The 19,047-nt window shown below is 45.1% G+C and overlaps 1 protein-coding gene across 2 annotated transcripts in view; it reads left to right on the top strand.

Moving 5' to 3' along the window:
- Positions 1-5,172: 5,172 nt before the first annotated feature.
- Positions 5,173-19,047, top strand: part of ACER2 (alkaline ceramidase 2) — a gene marked incomplete at both ends in the record, with an annotated part of 28,926 nt that continues 15,051 nt past the window's right edge. For both annotated transcript variants that reach the window (XM_079705883.1, XM_079705882.1), the window contains 3 exons: positions 5,173-5,280; positions 12,784-12,898; positions 13,780-13,921. In XM_079705883.1, the coding sequence (XP_079562009.1) occupies positions 5,173-5,280; positions 12,784-12,898; positions 13,780-13,921 (365 nt within the window). The remainder of the gene's footprint in view (positions 5,281-12,783; positions 12,899-13,779; positions 13,922-19,047) is intronic.

Here is a 19,047-nt window from a genome sequence, read left to right as displayed (position 1 = left end):
GCACAGGTCCTCAGAGCGCGGAAAGAAGTCGACCGCGCTGTCCCGGCGCAGCTTCACCGAGTGATCATGGCCCGAGCACGGCCTCGGGGACGCTGGCTGCGGACACGATGGCCACACCCGCCTGGGGGCCCCGGCCCCTCGGGCGCCCACCGCCCGGCGGCTGCGGCCCCGCAGCGTGCGCAGGACCGGCGTCGCAGCCAGAAGACACAGGGCCACGGGCCCCAGCTACGCCAACCCCCCCATGCCGCGCTCCGGAGACCCCGCGTGGCGTGGTGTTGGCGCAGGCATCTATCGATCATGCACTTCTTGCTTCATTTACACAAGTGTTTGCTTTTCTTTTCCCCCACAAGGCAGACTTTGTGACTTGATGGTTTCTACTTGTGGGACCAGTTGAACTGGATATTTATTATCAGATATTTACTTAGACCAAAAAAAAAAGTTATAAATTCTGTAAAAATAGAAGATGCTGGCATCCAGACTTCCCTGCAAGGGCAGTTCTCCAAAACTTCTCTCTCCTAGATCTCTATCACTGACTCACCTTTAGACCAAAAGCGCCAGAAGCAAAGTCATCGTCAGAACTCAGCAGCGCCTTGTTCTCTGCTGTCAGCCCCCATCCTTACCCCAACTCTCCCCAAGCTCTTTTTACTCCAGATATCAGATTTTGTATTAAACCATTAATGGTAGTTGCTAAGGCAACATACTCTTAATATAAGTCCATTTCAAAATTAACATCATGGGGCTCCCCTGGTGATGCAGGGGTTAAGAATCCACCTGCCAGTGTAGGAGACATGGGTTCAAGCCCTAGTCCGGGAGGATCCCACATGCCGCGGAGCAACTAAGCCCGTGCATCACAACTACTGAGCCTGCGCTCTAGAGCCCGTGAGCCACAACTACTGAGCCTGTGTCCCACAACTACTGAAGCCTGCGTGCCTAGAGCCCATGCTCCGCAACAAGAGAAGCCACCGCAGTGAGAAGCCCGCGCACCACAACGAAGAGTAGCCCCCGCTCGCTGCAACTAGAGAAAGCCCACGCACAGCAATGAAGACCCAACTCAGCCCAAAATAAATAAATAAGTAAATTTATATAAAAATATTAACATCATGACCTATCATTAGGTAATTGACTAAGGTTATATTCATTGAAAAAATGTTAGGAATGGAGAGAGTGGATGAAAACATCAGAAAACTGTTAAAACACTTCCAAGAAGACCGACACAGGCATATTTGGAGTAATGTAACTTGCATCCTTCATGCTGCTCACCAATGGCTTTTGGCTTGAGCACCGTCTCTCTGTTCAGTTTTAATTAGACAGAACCCAAGGGGTCAGCTTTGATTTTGAAACAGAACTGTCACCGACAGTAAGAGTTCCCATGTAGGAGGAAAACTCCCTGTCATTCTCTTAGCAGGACTTGGAGAAAAGAATGAATAATATCCAGCAAATTCCAAATTTCATTGATGTTAAAACTCACACTGTTCTGCATTGTAACATCTCTGAATTTCAGGTTCATCTTACAATGAATGTCATTTTATAATCATGGTTGGTCAGGTGACAACTGAGGTGTTTTGTCATTGCCTGAACACACACAAACTCAGTGGTTATTCCTGGTGGGAAGACTTGGCAACTGTAATCTCCATGTTTCCATCAATGAGTTGTGTAAGGACCACCTGGAAAAGAAACATGCTGCCTGTTGTCTGAAAACCTTCTGTAGACACCTTCAGGTAAGATCAAGAATGTGCCAGCATTAAAAGGTGTACATGAGATGTTAGTGGCTTGAAAGCAAACAATAGTGAAGTACTCTTTAAAATGCTGCATCACCAGCACCTGGTAATTATGGACATCAACAATTTTGAGTCAAAAAATGATTCAGAAGAATAGAGATTCTGTGTGTGAAGAGACTATAGGAATTCCTTAATGAATTTATTTTGCTTATATTTTCCTTTTTGTGTGGGCACAAGAATGAGGTATAACGATGTATGTCTACGTCTAAAAAGCTCTCATTCAATAATTATTTTAAAATTCTAAATGATAAAAAATCTTTTACAAATGATTTAATTGGGAGTATCTTTCTTTTTAATAGCAGCTCTTAACATTTTTGATCTGAGGACTCTTTTTTTTTTTTTTTTTTTTTGCGGTACGCAGGCCTCTCACCGCTGTGGCCTCTCCCGCTGCGGAGCACAGGCCCCGGACGCGCAGGCTCAGCGGCCATGGCTCACGGGCCCAGCCGCTCCGCGGCATGCGGGATCTTCCCGGACCAGGGCACGAACCCTTGTCCCCTGCATGGGCAGGCAGACTCCCAACCACTGCGCCACCAGGGAAGCCCCTGATCTGAGGACTCTTAATGCTCAAAAATTAAGGAATATAAAGAACTTTTGTTTATGTAGTAATATCTATCTATATTTACCATATTAGAAATTTACACAGACTTATTTTTTATTGAAGTGTAGTTGATTTACAATGTTGTGTGAGTTTCAGGTATACAGTAAAGTGATTTAGATATATATATTCTTTTCCCTTATAGATTATTACAATATATTGAGTATAGTTTCCTGTGCTATACAGTAAGTCCTTGTTGGTTATCTATTTTATATATAGTAGTGTGTATATGTTAATCTCAAACTCCTAATTTCCCTCTAATAATCCCTCTCCCCCCTTTCCCCTTTGGTAACCATAAGTTTGTTTTCTATGTCTGTAAGTCTATTTCTGTTTTGTAAATAAGTTTATTTGTATTTTTTGTTTTTAGATTCCACATATAAGTGATGTCACATGATATTTGCTTTTCCCTATCTGGCTTCATTTAGCATGATAATCTCTAGGTGTATCCATGTTGCTGCAAATGGCATTATGTCATTCTTTTTTATGGCTGAGTAATATTCCATCGTGTATATACATCACATCTTCTTTATCCATTCATCTGTCGATGGACATTTAGGTTGCTTCCATGCCTTAGCTATTGTAAATAGTGCTGCTGTGGATGTTGGGGTGAATGTGTCTTTTATAGTTTTCTCTGGGTATATGCCCAGGAGTGGGATTGCTGGGTCATATGGTAGTTCTATTTTTAGTTTTTTAAGGAACTTCCATACTGTTCTCCATAGTGGCGGCACCAACTTACATTCCTTTTTCTCCACACCCTACACAGAGACTTTTAATACTGAAGAATACACAAGTACACGTTCCATTAGCTATCAGAGAGATAATGCCATCACACAACACATAGCCTCTGAGAAACTTCAGTGTACACGGGTGAGAGAATGAGAGCAAAAAGGGCAGATAATGTCATAGTGTTAATAGGAAATGAGCTTTGACTTGAAAGGGATCTCACACGCTGAGAGCCACTGGCATATGAAATGATGGTGTGTTTTACACCATCAGAATTAATGAATATGAACACATTTCCACGTAAAATATCAGAAGGAGTAAAACCTTAACATGGAGAACTATTGTTGGGCAGTTGGTGTAGCACTGTGAGACACTGAGAAATGAACTGATGTACTTTTCTTTTGTGTCTGTGGGAAATGTTTTCTTCCTCCCACTTCAGCGGCCAGCTCACACTGGGTATCCTGTAGATCTGGGTAATTCTGACCTTAAGAGAAGGTGACTGGGTCCTGAATTTCAGGACACAGTGGAACTGGCTGTTTAGGAAGAGGACAGGATAGGAGTTGGGACAAAGTTGAAAGGAGGAGTGTGGTCTGGTTCTGGGCGGAGAAAACTCGATTTCCTGGAGACTAGGAGAGGAGTGGGCCTTGCAGTTTCTGCCAGTGATAGAGAGCTGGGAAGACAAGTGAGTGTCTGTGCAAGTACCTGTGGAAGAAGGACACTGGGGGCATAAGGCATTGGAACACCAGCCAGGGTCCAAGGGGACTGTCAAGCCAGAGAGAGGTCAGCCTCTGGGGAGGTTCTGGCCTTCTGGGTACCATGACGGCTGGAGCAAAGAGATCCTAGTGACAGTCACCTGACCAGGGCCTATTCTGCCACTGCCATCTTGACCTGGAATCCTAGAACTGCCCAAGGAAGAAGGACCAGAGCTATGACCAAAACTAAATGACAGCCTTTCTCTTTATTCAGGAATCGCTGGAACCAGATTGGCTTTGGTTTAGAAACTACAGAATAGTTACAGCAGCAAAAGCAAAGCAGTGATGAGCAGATCTGAGATCATCCTGAATTTTATTTCTAGCCCTGACACTTACTAGCTGGAATGGCATTGCTGATAGAACCCACTTCGCAGGATCCCCTCTGGGAGCACTAAATGAGTGACACACTCGGAAGCTCTTCAAACAGCGCCTGGCCCATAGTAAGTGCAATATACCTGTCATCATCTCTTGTACCTGGGATGTTCTGGAGGTGTCATACCAGCCACACTGCATCTTTTGGGGACTGGGATAGCTGAAGTTTGACCCTATGTGTAAACGAAGACTACATTCTGATACTGGAGTCCACGGGACCGAGGGCAGGAAAGTATTCAAAACTGCAGAAGCGCTCTACCCAGGTGTGGGTGGTAGAGGCTGTGTGGGAGAGTCCTCGGCTCCACTGCAGACGCCCAGGTCTTCCTGCCTTAGCCCAACGCACCAAGCAAGCCGGAGGGACTGAGGGCTTTTCTCGGCCGTGAGTGCGTGCCACGTGCACTCGGAACATGTTCTCCGACATGCAGGCAAGTCCGAGCAAAGGCTGCCACGATTTCGTAGGGGCCGGGTCCTCCTGGGTTTCTTAATTTCTGGGTTTTCAATTTTTTGCCAGGGCGGGCTCTGGCGCTCTTTGCGCAACTGGGGTAGGGGGCGCCTCCAAGTCTGAGCCGCAAGGTGGGCGTGGGCAGGCCAATCAAGGCCTCTGCCACCTGCTGGCAACAGACGCGTCCAGGGATGGGGGAGGAGGAGACAGGCACCCTCCCCCCACTCTCCCCTCCCCCGCGCATCCCGCCTCCGGCGTGGGCGTGGCCGGGGCTCAAGGTCCCGCGGGCTCCCCCAGGGGGCGGAGCCGAGGGAGGGGTCTGCGAGCCAGTCAAGTCTTACGCGACAGAGCGGAGCCCCGAGAGGCCGGCCCAGGAGGCGCCACATCCGGCGGCTGTCCCGTGGTGCATAAAGCCGCCGCCGCTGCTGCCACCACCGCCGTTGGTTTCCAGCAGCAGCTCTGGCCTCCTCTCGGCTGCGGGAGCAGCTGCTCCAATGCCCCAGAGCGACCATGAGTTCCCCGCACTGGTGGGACCAGCTGCGGGCTGGCAGCTCGGAGGTGGACTGGTGCGAGGACAACTACACCATCGTGCCTGCCATTGCCGAGTTCTACAACACGGTGCGGAGTGCGGGAGTGGGGATGGCAGCCGGGCTCGCGGGAGGGGGCTGTCCCTAAGCGCCGCCGCGCCTGGAGCCTGGACCTGGGTCTGTGCGTACATCTGGGGCACTTTCGCTCCAGGGCCAGAGTCGACCCACGCCCCCTCCCCTGTGCGCCTTCCAGTTCTCCATCTGTCCTCCTGTCCTGTCCCTATCGCCGACATCTGGGCTCATCCTCCTCCTCTAAGTCATTTCTTTCTGATGGCTCTGTTGTCTTGTTTGGTCCTCACCTGTCCCGGAGCCAGTGCTCCGTGTCAGCCCATTCTTCCAGTTTGGGTCACTGGGGGCGGTGAACCCTCCAGGATTACTCCCTTCGTCCCTTAGGATCTCTGTGGCGTGACGCACTTGGGTCGCATTGTACGTTTTTGCCCTGAGCGCCTGCTCTAGGAGTCCGGGGAAACGGGGAGACCTCCCGTCAGGTCTCTGAGGTAGGGCCCACTCCGAAGGTTGGCCCCGCCCCAAGCGTACACCAATAATAGGTCGAGTTACTCTGGGCTAGAATCAAGTTAATTGCTAAGAGTTCTTATTTCCTTGCCTTTAGTACGGAGTTTCACACCAGCCCCAAGTTCAGCTCCCCCAGGCCTGTGCATTCTTCAGTTATTAAGCCTGGGAAGTGAAAGGGAAATTTGGGAGGGATCGTGTGCGTGTTTTCTGGACTTGCCTAGGTCTCTAGACGTGGGCAAGACGAAACTTCCCCACTGCAGAATCCTGTGTGCTTTTAGTCTTTGTGGGAGAGAAAGCCCGCAGTTGGGAAGGATATGCCTCTTCTTTTTGCTATGCCCATGCCTCAGGATTCTGGTACCAAAATGTGAGGCTTTGCATGGTCATTTCTGTGGCTTTTCATTTCACTGCTCTAACATGGAAAACAGGAACTCCCGGCTTAAAGGTCGCTGTGAATTTGAGATTGTTCTTTAGGATTTCCCCCTTTGATTTGCTGTAGAGAATGTCGTTGGCTTGAGTCAAATACTTCTTGCCTGGAAGGATCTCCCATGAGCTAGTTCCTCTCCTATTCATTGATGAGCAAACTGAGCTCTCCAGAGGGGAGCTGCTCTGCGCACATTTCTGGCATGGCTGGGGCCACAATCTAGAGCCTGCACTCTCCCTCCCCTCAGTGCTGAAATTCATTGTTGCCCTCCCAGCAAACGCTCCTCCTTTTTTTATGACTGGATTAATTCCTCAAGGAAACCTGGCCCTCTGCTGTCCCTAGATGCTGTGACAGATGCAGTCAGTGGAGGTGGCCACCCTTCACCTATTGTACAACCTGTTTCAAAGCATGCTATCAGGTGTGGACAGGTGCCTTCAGAGGATGAACTGGAGCAGGGCTGGGTGCTTTCAACGGCAGTAACTCAGTTTCTCCACTTGTAAGTGGAGAGTACTACTAAGGATTTCACCAGAGTTAATGAAGAAATGACAGCTTGGGGACAGGTTCTCACACACCCAGCAAGGTAATTATCTGTGGAGTCTGAGGCCAGCTGAGTCAGGCCTGGTTATTTGGCCAAAAATGTTAGTGTATAGCTGCTCTGGGTCTGCCTTGAAAAGCCCCAGAGTGCTGTATGGTGGGGAGACCTTATTTTGTCTTAACTTTTAATCTAGTCCCATTGGAGGTGTTTCGTAGTGAGTGCCAAAGTCTTTTAGAAATGAGCTGTTGATCTTCAGCTGCAGTGTCTGTGGCTGATTGGCTCTGCTGGTCTGCCTGGCAAACCTAATTCTTTGGAATACTTGTAAACCGCAGAATTTGCTTTAGCAAAGTGGAGCGATTGAGGGTCTCAGAGAAGTAGTTGGCCCTCAAACTTTGTAGAGTGTCGATCCAAAGAGTTTACCAAAAAAACGTTTCCACCTCTTCTTCTCACGTCCTAGTTATCTTCTGATCCTCATCATAGGACAAACCCTTGCTTATCTTACGCCTCTATTAAGGAAGACATCGAGCTATTACTTGGTGACAAACATCTCATTAAATCCTCATAGCAAGGCAGCAGGCCTCATTATCCACTTTACAAGAAAATAATAATCATTACTCATTTTGAGAAAAAATTTGAAGGAATTAAGATGTAAAATCAGGAGAAGACTGGGAGGGGGATCTAGAACCTTCTTAATGGAGCTTGGCAGTAGCACATCACTACTGCAACTTCAGTTACTCCTGGCTACCACTAGTTGTTCGCTGTGTGTTGAAGCTCTGCTGGGTACTCTACAGTCACCCTCAGCAGTGGTTGCTGTTTATTACATCCTCTTCGTAAAGGGGGAAACTGGGGTCTAGATAGATTTTGCAACTTGCTAAGGTCAAGAAAATGGCAGAACTAGAGTCAGAACTTGGACGGTCCATTTGATCCTGCTCTTGAAGATGCAAATGCCGTTGTAGCTACTTTAGATTTATTTATTTAGCATGGTACAGGTATTTATTGTTCAGTCATTCTTTAACTTAAAACTCCTGCATTGGGACCATTTGATCTCTAGGCTAATCATGGTGTTTGATATGGGGAAAAAAAGTTTTGTTTAAAGTAGTTTTTTTTTTTTTTGGCCGAGCTGTGTGGCATGCGGGATCTTGGTTCCCCAACCAGGGATTGAACCTGGGCCCCCTGCAATGGAAGTGCAGTCTTAACCACTGGACCACCAGGGAAGTCCCTTAAAGTAGTTTTTTGCTATTGTTGTTTATTATTAAAGTAACAACATGATCATGGTAAAAAAAATAAATAAAAGTAGGCGAGTTATAAAACGAAAAATACCCTTCTGTGTCTTTTCAGACATTTTATAAGCATGCAAAAAACACGTGTATTTGTGTAAACATAAAAGATATGTGTGCAACGTGTATATACACACCACAACCCAATTGAGATCATACTACAGAAACTCTTCTGCACCTTGGTTTTTTCCCTCAATTTGTCTTGGAGATAATCCCATATCAGATCATACAGAATTATCTTCCTCTTCACAATGTCTATACAGTATTCCATTTAATGGATTGACCATAACTTATTAAACCAGTCAATTCGTTATTGGTGGACATTTAAGGCAGTTTCTGTTTATTGTTTTCATTTTGGTTTCTGAACAGTGATGCAGTGAATATCCTCAAATAGGCATCTGGATGTACTTCTCCAAGTACTAATTCTAGATAGGAAATTGCTGTGTGGAGGGGAGTATTTACTTCGAAGGCTGATAATTGTTGCTTAATGGTGCACCAGAGAGAGTACTCTGATCTGTGTTCCCACTGGCTATGTTTGAAAGTACAGAGCATTTTGCTTTTGCTCCCTGAAAATCTCCATTGCCTCAAATTTTGCCATTGTCCTTTGCATCAGCCAAGCCCAAATATCTCTTTCAAGAACACATCATGCCCTTACACAGTCTTTTGCTTTTGCACCGTTTCTTCTAAATACAGTTGTATTGAATTGAGTTCCGTTTTAAGTTTTAAGGCCCAGTCACACTAAAGAGAAAAACTCCAGACCTAGCAGATTTGGAGAAAAGGGGGGTATGCCTGCCTTTTGATCACCGAGCTTGGCCTTTGGGAATTCTGTTGGGGACTCAAGAGGACAGAAGGAAATCATCTGGTGCTGGAAAAAAGTCTTGAAGCAAAATATATGCCTAAAATCAGTCCATGATCTGTCACCTCTCCTAATCAGCTCTGCCCCCAATCGTCAAGATAAGTAGAGTTCTCTTTATATGCCAAAGCCCACATCCCACTATCTGTAGGGCAGAGTTATCCATCAGTCAATCTATCAGGCTCTCCATCCATCCATCCATCCACCCATCCACCCACCCATCCACCCACCCATTTGCTGGGCAACTGTGTGCCTATCACAGAGACCAGACCTGCAAACAGTCATCTGGGTGGTGAGGACCATAGGAGAGGTATGTACAAGTCACTGAGGTGTTATTAGTACTCTGCTGGGGGTTGGTGTACTGTGGAGGTGGGGTGGGGAATTTTGCAGGAAGGCTTCTGAGTCGGGTGACCAACTTGTCCTGGTTTGCCTGGGACTTGCCCATTTTTAAAACTGAAAGTCCCATGTCCTGGAAACCCTCCTCAGTGCCAGGCATACCAGGACAGTTGGCCATTCCAGAGGCAGAAAGGGAGCAATGGAATGGATAGTTAGGAATCTGCATACGATTAAGATACATAGACGGTCTGCTCAGCCAGGGTAATGCCCCTAGCTGTTTATGAACTTGCTCTTCAGAAAAACTTACAGCCTGTTGCTTTGTCAGTGTTTGCCCTCTGTCTGGGAAAGTGCACAATCACATGCGTCAGGATGAGATTGCAGTGTGTTCCTGAGATTATTTTGGTACAAATGGCTGGTAGGAATTCATAGAATGAGGAAATTTCTAAGGAAATAATAAATTTTAAAATTGTGGTTTCCTTTTGATTAAAAAAAAAATCTGTTCTGCAGGCATTGAACAAACCAATTCTCCAAAGGATAATCCAACAATAGGCTTTTAAAAATACCCCTTGGCTGAACTATTCAACTTTAGTGAGCCACACAACTTTGAGGGGAAGTTTCATTTCTCAGTAGACATGGAGCCATTGAATCTGTCTTTCAACAAATGAATCTGTCTTTTACCAATGACTTGTTTGCTTTTCCGTATTTCTTTAGGAGTTCCTTCCTCTTTTTGTCTTGGGGAGCGTCTCCCTCTTATTTGGTCTTTTCCTTTTCATAGATTGATGTCTTTTTTTTTTTTTAATTGAAAAAAAAATTATGGCCGTACCACGTGGCATGCAGGATCTTAGTTCCCTGACCAGGGATCAAACTCGCCCCCCCTGCACTGGAAGGGTGAAGTCTTAACCACTGGACCTCCAGGGAAGTCCCCATAGATTGATGTCTTTAAAAAGCATGGTGGAGACCAGCAGGCACTGGTAGATGGGCTGTGCAGAAGCAATAATGTGATTTCAGTGTTATTTAGGACTGTTAAAATGATGCTTCTAAATTGAACTCCCTAATGTGGGCATTAAAAATATTTGAGGTATCATAATTTTACTGCAGGTGTAATAAACGACCTCATGTTTTTGTGACTAGTGTGTAAATACATTTAAAGGTTATTATTGTGTACATTGCTAGTGGTAACATAGATTGAAAAAGCCTTTTAAGGAGCAGCTTGGCCATAGATAGTTGCACCTGGCTGAAGCAAAGGAGATTGAGAGAACTTGAGGCAATAAACATATACAGTTGGACCTCTGTATCCATGGTTCTGTATCTGTGGATTCAATCAATTGTGGATTTGAAAAAAAAATTCCAGAAAGTTCCAGAAAGCAAAAGTTGAATTGCTGTACATTGGCAACTATTTACATAGTGTTTACATTGTATTTACAGCTTCAATTTTTTTTTGTTTATTTTTATTTGGTTGCACCAGGTCTTAGTTGCAGCAGGTAGGCTCCTTAGTTGTGGCAGGTGGGCTCCTTAGTTGCGGCTCGCCAGCTCCTTAGTTGTGGCATGCATGTGGGATCTAGTTCCCTGACCAGGGATCAAACCCGGGCCCCTTGCATTGAGAGCGTGGAATCTTAACCACTGCACCACCAGGGAAGTCCCTGTATTTACAACTATTTACATAGCATTTACACTGTATTAGGTATTATACATAATCTAGAGATGATTTAAAGTATACAGGAGGATGTGTGTATGTTATATGCAAATATTATGCCATTTTATATAAAGAGACCTGAGCATCCAGGTGAGTTTGGTATCTGAGGGGGTCCTGGAACCAATCCCCCACAGATAGAGGGATGACTGTACTGGGGGAAAAAGCTGTGTTATATTTATTCCCTGGCATTGTAGGTGAGGCTGCAAATTGGTGCGCCTCCCACTGGGGAATGGCTCAGTAAACTACTGCTGTCTGCAGCACTTACAGCAAGTGTGATAAAGCTCTGTGAGCTAAGATGAAAAAGTTTGCAAGGCATGTTGTCGAATGAGAAGAGGAAGTTGCAGAATGATAATGTTGTAATATATGATATATATGTATTCACATAAATGCAAAGAAATTGAAGATTGTGAATCTGAGAAGAGGGGATATCTCCAGGGAGGAGGATAGAAAGGAAGACTTTAGTTTTGTAATGTATTCTCTTTCTTACACGGAGAACACATTCATGTACGTGAAAGGAGAAAGTTACTTATAGTATAACAATTCCATATTTCTCCCTCTTCTCCCCGTCACCTCCTTTTATTCCTCCTACTTCTGTGTTTAACAAAAAGGAGAGCCGTGTTTAAATCACATAAAGGTCATAGGTGCACAGTGTGTGATGCAATTCAGAATTTTTAGATGCCCATTGAGGCGTGAAGCCAAGGAGGTCAGAATGTGGTTGGGTGGGTTGGAGGTGAAAAAACATCAGCTTGGGGCAGTAGAAGGAGTGGCTGGATGCTGGCCTCAGCTCTGTGGGTGACTGCCTCTCTGACTTTGGCCAGCCTGGGAGCCTTTCTGGGCCCTTAATTATATCCCCTTGTAAAGCAAATGATCTTTAAGATCTCTCATTTTAACTCTTAAAGGTCTCTGATTTTTTTTTTTAAGATCTCTGATTCTTTAAATGATTCCAAGGAAAGTTAAAGCCTGTGATAATACATAGACCCTTGTCCTGATTCTTCCTTCTCTGCTTCTTAGTAAATAAATGAGAGTTGGCTATATTTCCAAGTCTGGAGACTGCATACCACCTGGGACAGCTGAGGCCACTTATCCAGACTCTCGCCCAGGGTCACCAGTAGCTCAGAGGGCTCCTAGCGGGGAAAGAGGAAAAGGTCCCCACCAGAATGGGCCAACTAGAACAAGGTACCCCCTTCTCCAGAAGGATGCAGCCCCACGAGGGATTTCAGTCTTGAACTTTAACCAAAGGCAACAGCCTTGCGTCTGTCGCACCCCTGACCAAAGGTCTTGTCCTCTCTTTATTTCTCTCCCACTCTGTCCTTCTCCCCTTTCTAAAGACTGTCATTCCCATCCCCTCTTGTTCCCAGATGGTGACAGAGGCATGCGTTAGCTACTGTTGTTGCCAATTCCTACCTGTACTACACCTCAAGTTCTGGAGTTTGTGATGCATTTTGTTTAGTTTTGATTTCCTTGGTCTGGACACGGGTTCGAGCCCTGGTCCGGGAAGATCCCACATGCCGCGGAGCAACTAAGCCCGTGCACCACAACTGCTGAGCCTGGGCGCCTAGAGCCCGTGCTCTGCAACAGGAGAAGCCACCACAATGAGAAGCCCGCGCACCACAAAGAAGAGTAGCCCCCACTCGCAGCAACTAGAGAAAGCCTGTGCACAGCAGCGAAGACCCAACACAGCCAAAAAAAAAAAAAAAAGAAAGAGGCAGGAAGGAGCCCCCTAAAGGGTTATTAAAGAAGTTGTGAGTTTTCCTGGTTGTGCAATTTTTTTTTTTTTTTTTTGGTTAAAAAAAGATATATGGCCTCATTCATCTCCATTTGCAAAGGACATACTGGGAACAAGCTGCTTTACTTTTTGCCCTTTTACTTAATATTCATCTTTTCGTTTTACATTTTCTCCCCCCAGATCAGCAACGTCTTGTTTTTCATTTTACCGCCCATCTGCATGTGCTTGTTTCGTCAATATGCAACATGCTTCAACAGTGGCATCTACTTAATATGGACTCTGTTAGTTGTAGTGGGTAAGTGGATTCGTTTGCAAGCATGGGCTGAAAGGGAGGAAATGGAATTCTGTACACTCCCTGACCCCTTTGAACATTATGCTTTGTAAACCAAAGTCATTCTGACGTCTTAGCAAACTTTTATGTTGTTTGCTAGATGCCAAAAGGAGGACTCTTTTGGGCTTGATAACAAGGTTGACCGTAGTTATCACAATTGCGTTTGAGAATTCATTTATGTAACAGCTATTGGTGTTGTGCCAGTGCAGTTTTCTGTGAACTTCTGAAGAAAGTCATGTGAAACAATTGAAGTCTGATGAAACTGTGGTTTCTAATGGACTAAAATAAAAAAAGAAAACAAATGAAGGATCAAATGTTTGATTCTTCATTATTCTGGGAAATACTTGTATAATTTTCATTTCCTTCCACAGGCAGATTGGGAATTCTTAACAGTGAGAGAATGTTGACTTTTATTTACTGCCTGTTCCCATGAACAGGTGGATGAAGACAGAGTGTGTTTGTGCAGTTATTAAAGATCTGTGGGAGGGAGGGAGACGCAAGAGGGAAGAGATATGGGAACATATGTATATGTATAACTGATTCACTTTGTTATAAAGCAGAAACTAACACACCATTGTAAAGCAAGTATACTCCAATAAAGATGTTAAAAAAAAAAAAAAAAGATCTGATGTGCTGGTGTTTGGGCCCTTCTTCAAATCCTCTTTCTAGACTTGAAGTCTGCATGCCTAGGTGGTGTGAGTTTCTTCCTTCAGTTTCTTTTCTCAGAGAGATAGAGTGACCTGGTCATTGCTGTTTGTGAAAGGGCTATCCTTAAGCAGTGTATTGAGTTTGTGAGTCTGTTCTTCTATGTGACCTTTTTTTTTTTTGGTTGTAATTGATTCTAGGAATTGGATCCGTCTACTTCCATGCAACCCTTAGTTTCCTGGGTCAGATGCTTGATGAACTTGCAATCCTTTGGGTTCTGATGTGTGCTCTGGCCATGTGGTTCCCCAGAAGGTATCTACCAAAGATCTTTCGGAATGACAGGTAAGCTTGTACTAAATTTTTGCATTTACTACTAGGTGCGGTACCCAATATAACGACGTATTGGGTTGCCCAAAAAGTTCGTTCGGGTTTTTCCATCTTACGGAAAATCCCGAACGAGCTTTTTGGCCAACCCAATATATATCAAGAAAAATCACACACACACAAAAAAAGGGCTTCCTTGATGGTGCAGTGGCTAAGAATACACCTGCCAATGCAGGGGACACAGGCTTGAGCCCTGGTCCAGGCAGATCCCACATGCCATGGAGCAGCTAAGCCTGTGCACCACAGCTACTGAGCCTGCACTCTAGAGCCCGTGAGCCACAACTACTGAAGCCCACGCACCCAGAGACGTGCTCCACAACAAGAGAAGCCACTGCAATGAGAAGCCCGTGCACCGCAACGAAGAGTAGCCCCCGCTCACCGCAACTAAAAGCCTGCACGCAGCAACAAAGACCCAATGCAGCCGAAAATAAAATAAATTAGAAAAAAAAGAGAAAAATCACACCCTATTGAGTCTAACCTAGTGATGAGCTTATCATATACTTATTATTATTATTTTTTTTTTTTGCGGTACGCGGGCCTCTCACTGTTGTGGCCTCTCCCGTTGTGGAGCACAGGCTCCAGATGCGCAGGCTCAGTGGCCATGGCTCACGGGCCTAGCCGCTCCGCGGCATGTGCGATCTTCCTGGACCGGGGCACGAACCCGTGTCCCCTGCATCGGCAGGCGGACTCTCAACCACTGCGCCACCAGGGAAGCCCTCATATACTTATTTAATGTCCACTGATTATACTGTCAGACCAAAAACAAACTGCCAGATAAAAAATGTAATTTTAATATGCTTGGGGAAGAAGTTATCTGACATTAGGACAAAAAGTCAAATATCCCCCTTATTGGTACTAGCAAAACTAGAAGGATTTTCGGGGGAGGAGAAAAGACTGAATGGTAGTTCAAAGACCTTTGATTTCCTGCTATAATATTTCCTGAGTCCCACCCAACTCCACTAGTTTTAAATGTTCACAGTAGAATCCACACTGAGGAACTGGTTCTTGGAGCTATAGATAATATTCAAATTGTGTCAATATTGCTTCTGATGAGAGCTACACACCAAAACGCGTGCGCGCGCACACACACACACACATACCCCACCCACCCCCCTTCAAGCTGGAAATCCAGTATTTCAGGAAGGGATGCATTTTAATATCCATTGTGTTATTCTTTTTTTTTGCTGTACGTGGGCCTCTCACTGTTGTGGCCTCTCCCATTGCGGAGCACAGGCTCCGGACGCGCAGGCCCAGCGGCCATGGCCCACGAGCCCAGCCGCTTCGCGGCACATGGGATACTCCCGGACCGGGGCACGAACCCGTGTCCCCTGCATCGGCAGGCGGACTCTGAACCACTGCGCCACCAGGGAAGCCCCATTGTGTTATTCTTATATGGTTATTTATCAAGTAACTATTTTTTGGGCTTACTATTTACCATGAACTATTTACTATGAAGTTTTCTAGGCACTAGGTTATAAAAGCAAACAGAACAGCAATGTCTCTGCCCTTGATGAGCTTACACTGAAGTTGGAGAGATTATGAATCAACAAACAAACACATAAATAATATTATGTTAGGGTGTGATAGTGCTATGATGAAAAATGAAGCTGGTAAGGGGGTAGTGGTGACTTGGGGTGCTGATTTAGAGTTTGGTCAGAGAAGGTCTTTCTGAGGCATTCTTGTTAATATCTGAAGTAACAGAAGAGTCAGCATCATAAAGATGAGAAATTCTCCCAGAGCTCATTACTCATATGTTTCTCTGTACACACTGTTTAGTTAAAATATATATATACATATATAGAGAGATAGATAGATAAACAATCCAGAAATATGGATTCAATCAAGCAAGCTGTGTGTGCCCATGGAAGAGCTATACCAGGAAGATAAAAGAGTTCATTATAGTTTTCCTGGTACCCTGAGTGGAAATAGGAGCAATGCAGCTATTAGAGATGCAGGCTGTTCTGTATGGTTAGAGGTGGAGGAGTGTCACTGAAACATGCTGGCTGCAAAAAGCACATGTAGAACTGTGTGTGTAACACCCTAATTTTAGAATGAATGAAGCCTCTTTTTGAGTATATGTCTTTGTATATGCACAAACATGCCTGAGAGGATGAGGACAGCAACTACTACCACTGGCTATTCTTAGGAATTGGGGTGGAGAGAGAACTTTCACTTTTACCTTTAATCTGTACTGTTTTACAATTTTTTTAAAAAACAAGCATATGTTAATTTTTAATCCTAAAAAATGCATTATTAAATGAGGTAGGGAGAAAACATTATTTATTGGCCACACCGCATGGCTTGCAGGATCTTAGTTCCCTGACCAGGGATTGAACCTGGGCCCTGGCAGTGAAAGCACTGAGTCCTAACCACTGGACTGCCAGGGAATCCCAAGAAAACATACTTTAAATGGATTAGCTGTACAATCTTCATCCTGGGCAGCAGGATTTGAATTAAATAGTATTATCTCTAAATAACTATTGAGCAGATAGAAGTATCCTCAAGAGGTTATTTATCAAAAAATGAGAGAGAGCAGCTGTTTACAAGTAGAAGCGAAAAGGAGGGTGTTCCTGGTCTTAGATGAAATATGTTCTCCATCGTGCTGAGACCTTCTCCAGAATAGAAACCAGAAATAGCCTAAGCCAACCTGCTGTGTTTCAGTTGTGTGTCTTGTTTCCTTGTTCAGCTTCAGGAGAATGACTGGGGGATAATCAGAAAGCCTTGGGAGGTAGGGCAGGGGTGAGGGCAGGGGTGGAGGTAGGTGCCACTCGGGCAGGGGCACGAAGTGGCTTGGCCAGTGGGGACTTTTTGCCTCTGCCTGAGAGACACACCCCTTACCTTTTGGCCTTTTCTGTGGTCTCAGAAGGTGCCCACCAGTCACCTCCATGCTTTCCCTGAGCACACGTGCATTAGGTTGAGAGCTGAGGAACCATTTTGCTCTTAGATCTGATTGTTCAAGTCCTGGGATCTGAGTGAGAAGCTGACAAAATGGGAATAAGGGTTTTGTTTGTTTGTGGTGCTCTGGAGGCCTGGATTTGAAATTCCACTGGACAGTTTTTAATGTGTTCATAATAGAGAATCTTTTTCTTTTCTTGTCTCTTGGTGGGTGCAGGAGAGAAGAAAATGGGGCAATGCTGTAGTAATGAAAACTTACCGACTTTAATAATGAAACACATTTTGAGGCAGGGAGGTCTGTGACCACCCGGGACTCTTCCATCGCCAGCACTCTGCAGCCTGTCTCTGGTGAAGATGTGAACTCTCTGCCTTCAGTTTGGGGAGAGTCCTTTGGAGGCACTGAGCACCCTATATGTCTATATATTTGGAGACCCACCTGGGTTTGATTCCTAGCTTCCCTGCTTACAAACTGTATAACTTGTCTTGACTCTTTAACTTTCTGTTTCCTCATCTGTAGAATTAGGTGACTCATGGGTTCACCTCAGGGTTCTTGGGAGACGATCCTGCAGAGCACCCTGTCGAGTACTAAGAACATGGTCAGTGCTTCACGTTAGCTTTCGTTATTCCCAACGGCACGTGGAAATTTCTGCCCAGCATTTCTGAGATGTGCATACCAATTGAAGGAGAGAATGAACATTGCTAATTTTAACAGGCAAAGAAAGAAAAGGTGCATGTTATAGCTCACTGTAAATAAGGATTTCAGCTCTATTTGTTGGCCTTCAATTTGCCAGTGGTGGGGAGAGCAAGAAGGCCAGAAGGCCAGACCCCTCTGTGTGGGCTTCACCACCCATGATGTGGGGACAGGTGGCAGCTCTGCAGTGGAATGGCAGGCCAGACCAAAGACTTCGGGTCAAAACCAGGAATTCTGGAGACTGGGGAGTGTGTGTTTTAACTGCCTGAACTTACACGATATTTAACATTTGTCTCCCCTCAGCACCCCCCCTTTTTTTTTCAGTGATCTAGACTTTGCTGGAATATTTCTAAAAACCTATTAGGAGTGGTTCCAGTGTGAGATTTCTAGAGAAGAGAGGGGAGAATGTGTTGGCTAAGCGACTTTGGATCAGACAAATACGTATTTTAATAACAATCCAGTTTTGTTTTTTTTTTTAAGCTCTGGTACCTCATTTTGCTCATCTGTAAAGTGGAGATAGTAAAAGTATCTACCTTAGGGGTTAGAAATATACGGGAAAATCATATCAAGTGTATAATATAGTGTGTCTTACAGAGTAAAGACTCAGTAAATGCTAGGAGTTTTTATAAATGGCTAATACAGGTAAGAGTTTTGAAGATAAAGATATCTAGAACAGCAGGGAAGTTATCAAAGTTCATATGTAAATAGAAGTAATTGGTGAGATTTTTTTTAAAAGGGCTGTCTTTCATCTTGCCTGGAATGTCTGAAGAATTGTCAGGATATACACTCAGCTGTTGACTGTTATTAATAATTTGGGGCTTCCCTGGTGACACAGTGGTTGAGAGTCCGCCTGCTGATGCAGGGGTCACGAGTTCGTGCCCCGGTCTGGGAAGATCCCACATGCCGCGGAGCGGCTGGGCCCGTGAGCCATGGCCGCTGAGCCTGCGCGTCCAGAGCCTGTGCTCCGCGACGGGAGAGGCCACAACAGTGAGAGGCCCACATACCGCAAAAAAAAAAAAAAAAAAAATTGACATTTTTGTTTTGAGAAAAAGACCTTTTGTAGGCTAATTGTATCCATTTTCTAAAGAATTTATCTTGGTTTTCATGATGTTGCATCTACAAAATGTAGGGACAGCCCTCACTTTATGATCCAGTTCATTTTTTGAATCCTGAATAGCAAGGTTGCAGGCTGAGGTTTGGCTGTCCTGCTCTCTCTCTGCCTGGATAACCTGGGGCCTCCATCTCAGACTCTCTGGGCTGTATCAGTTCCTTAGAAAATGACGGGGGTGGACCTTCCAGGACCAAATGCTGGCGTCCTGTGAGTATCAGGGGCTTGTTCTAAATAGGTTATATTTTAGTCTTAAAGGGGAGTTTAAAGCAGTGGATCTTAGCCAGGGACATCTATCCCATGCAGGCCATCTGGGAAGTTTAAGGACATGTTTTTGGTGGCCCCAGTGATGGGAGGTTTTATCATCCATAAATTCCATTTCACTTCAGA

This window comes from Hyperoodon ampullatus (assembly GCF_949752795.1).
Source record: "Hyperoodon ampullatus genome assembly, chromosome: 6".
In the NCBI taxonomy this organism is placed as follows: Eukaryota; Metazoa; Chordata; class Mammalia; order Artiodactyla; family Ziphiidae; genus Hyperoodon; species Hyperoodon ampullatus.
The sequence above is the reverse complement of the archived record's forward strand: the minus strand, read 5'-3'. Positions and strand labels throughout refer to the sequence as shown.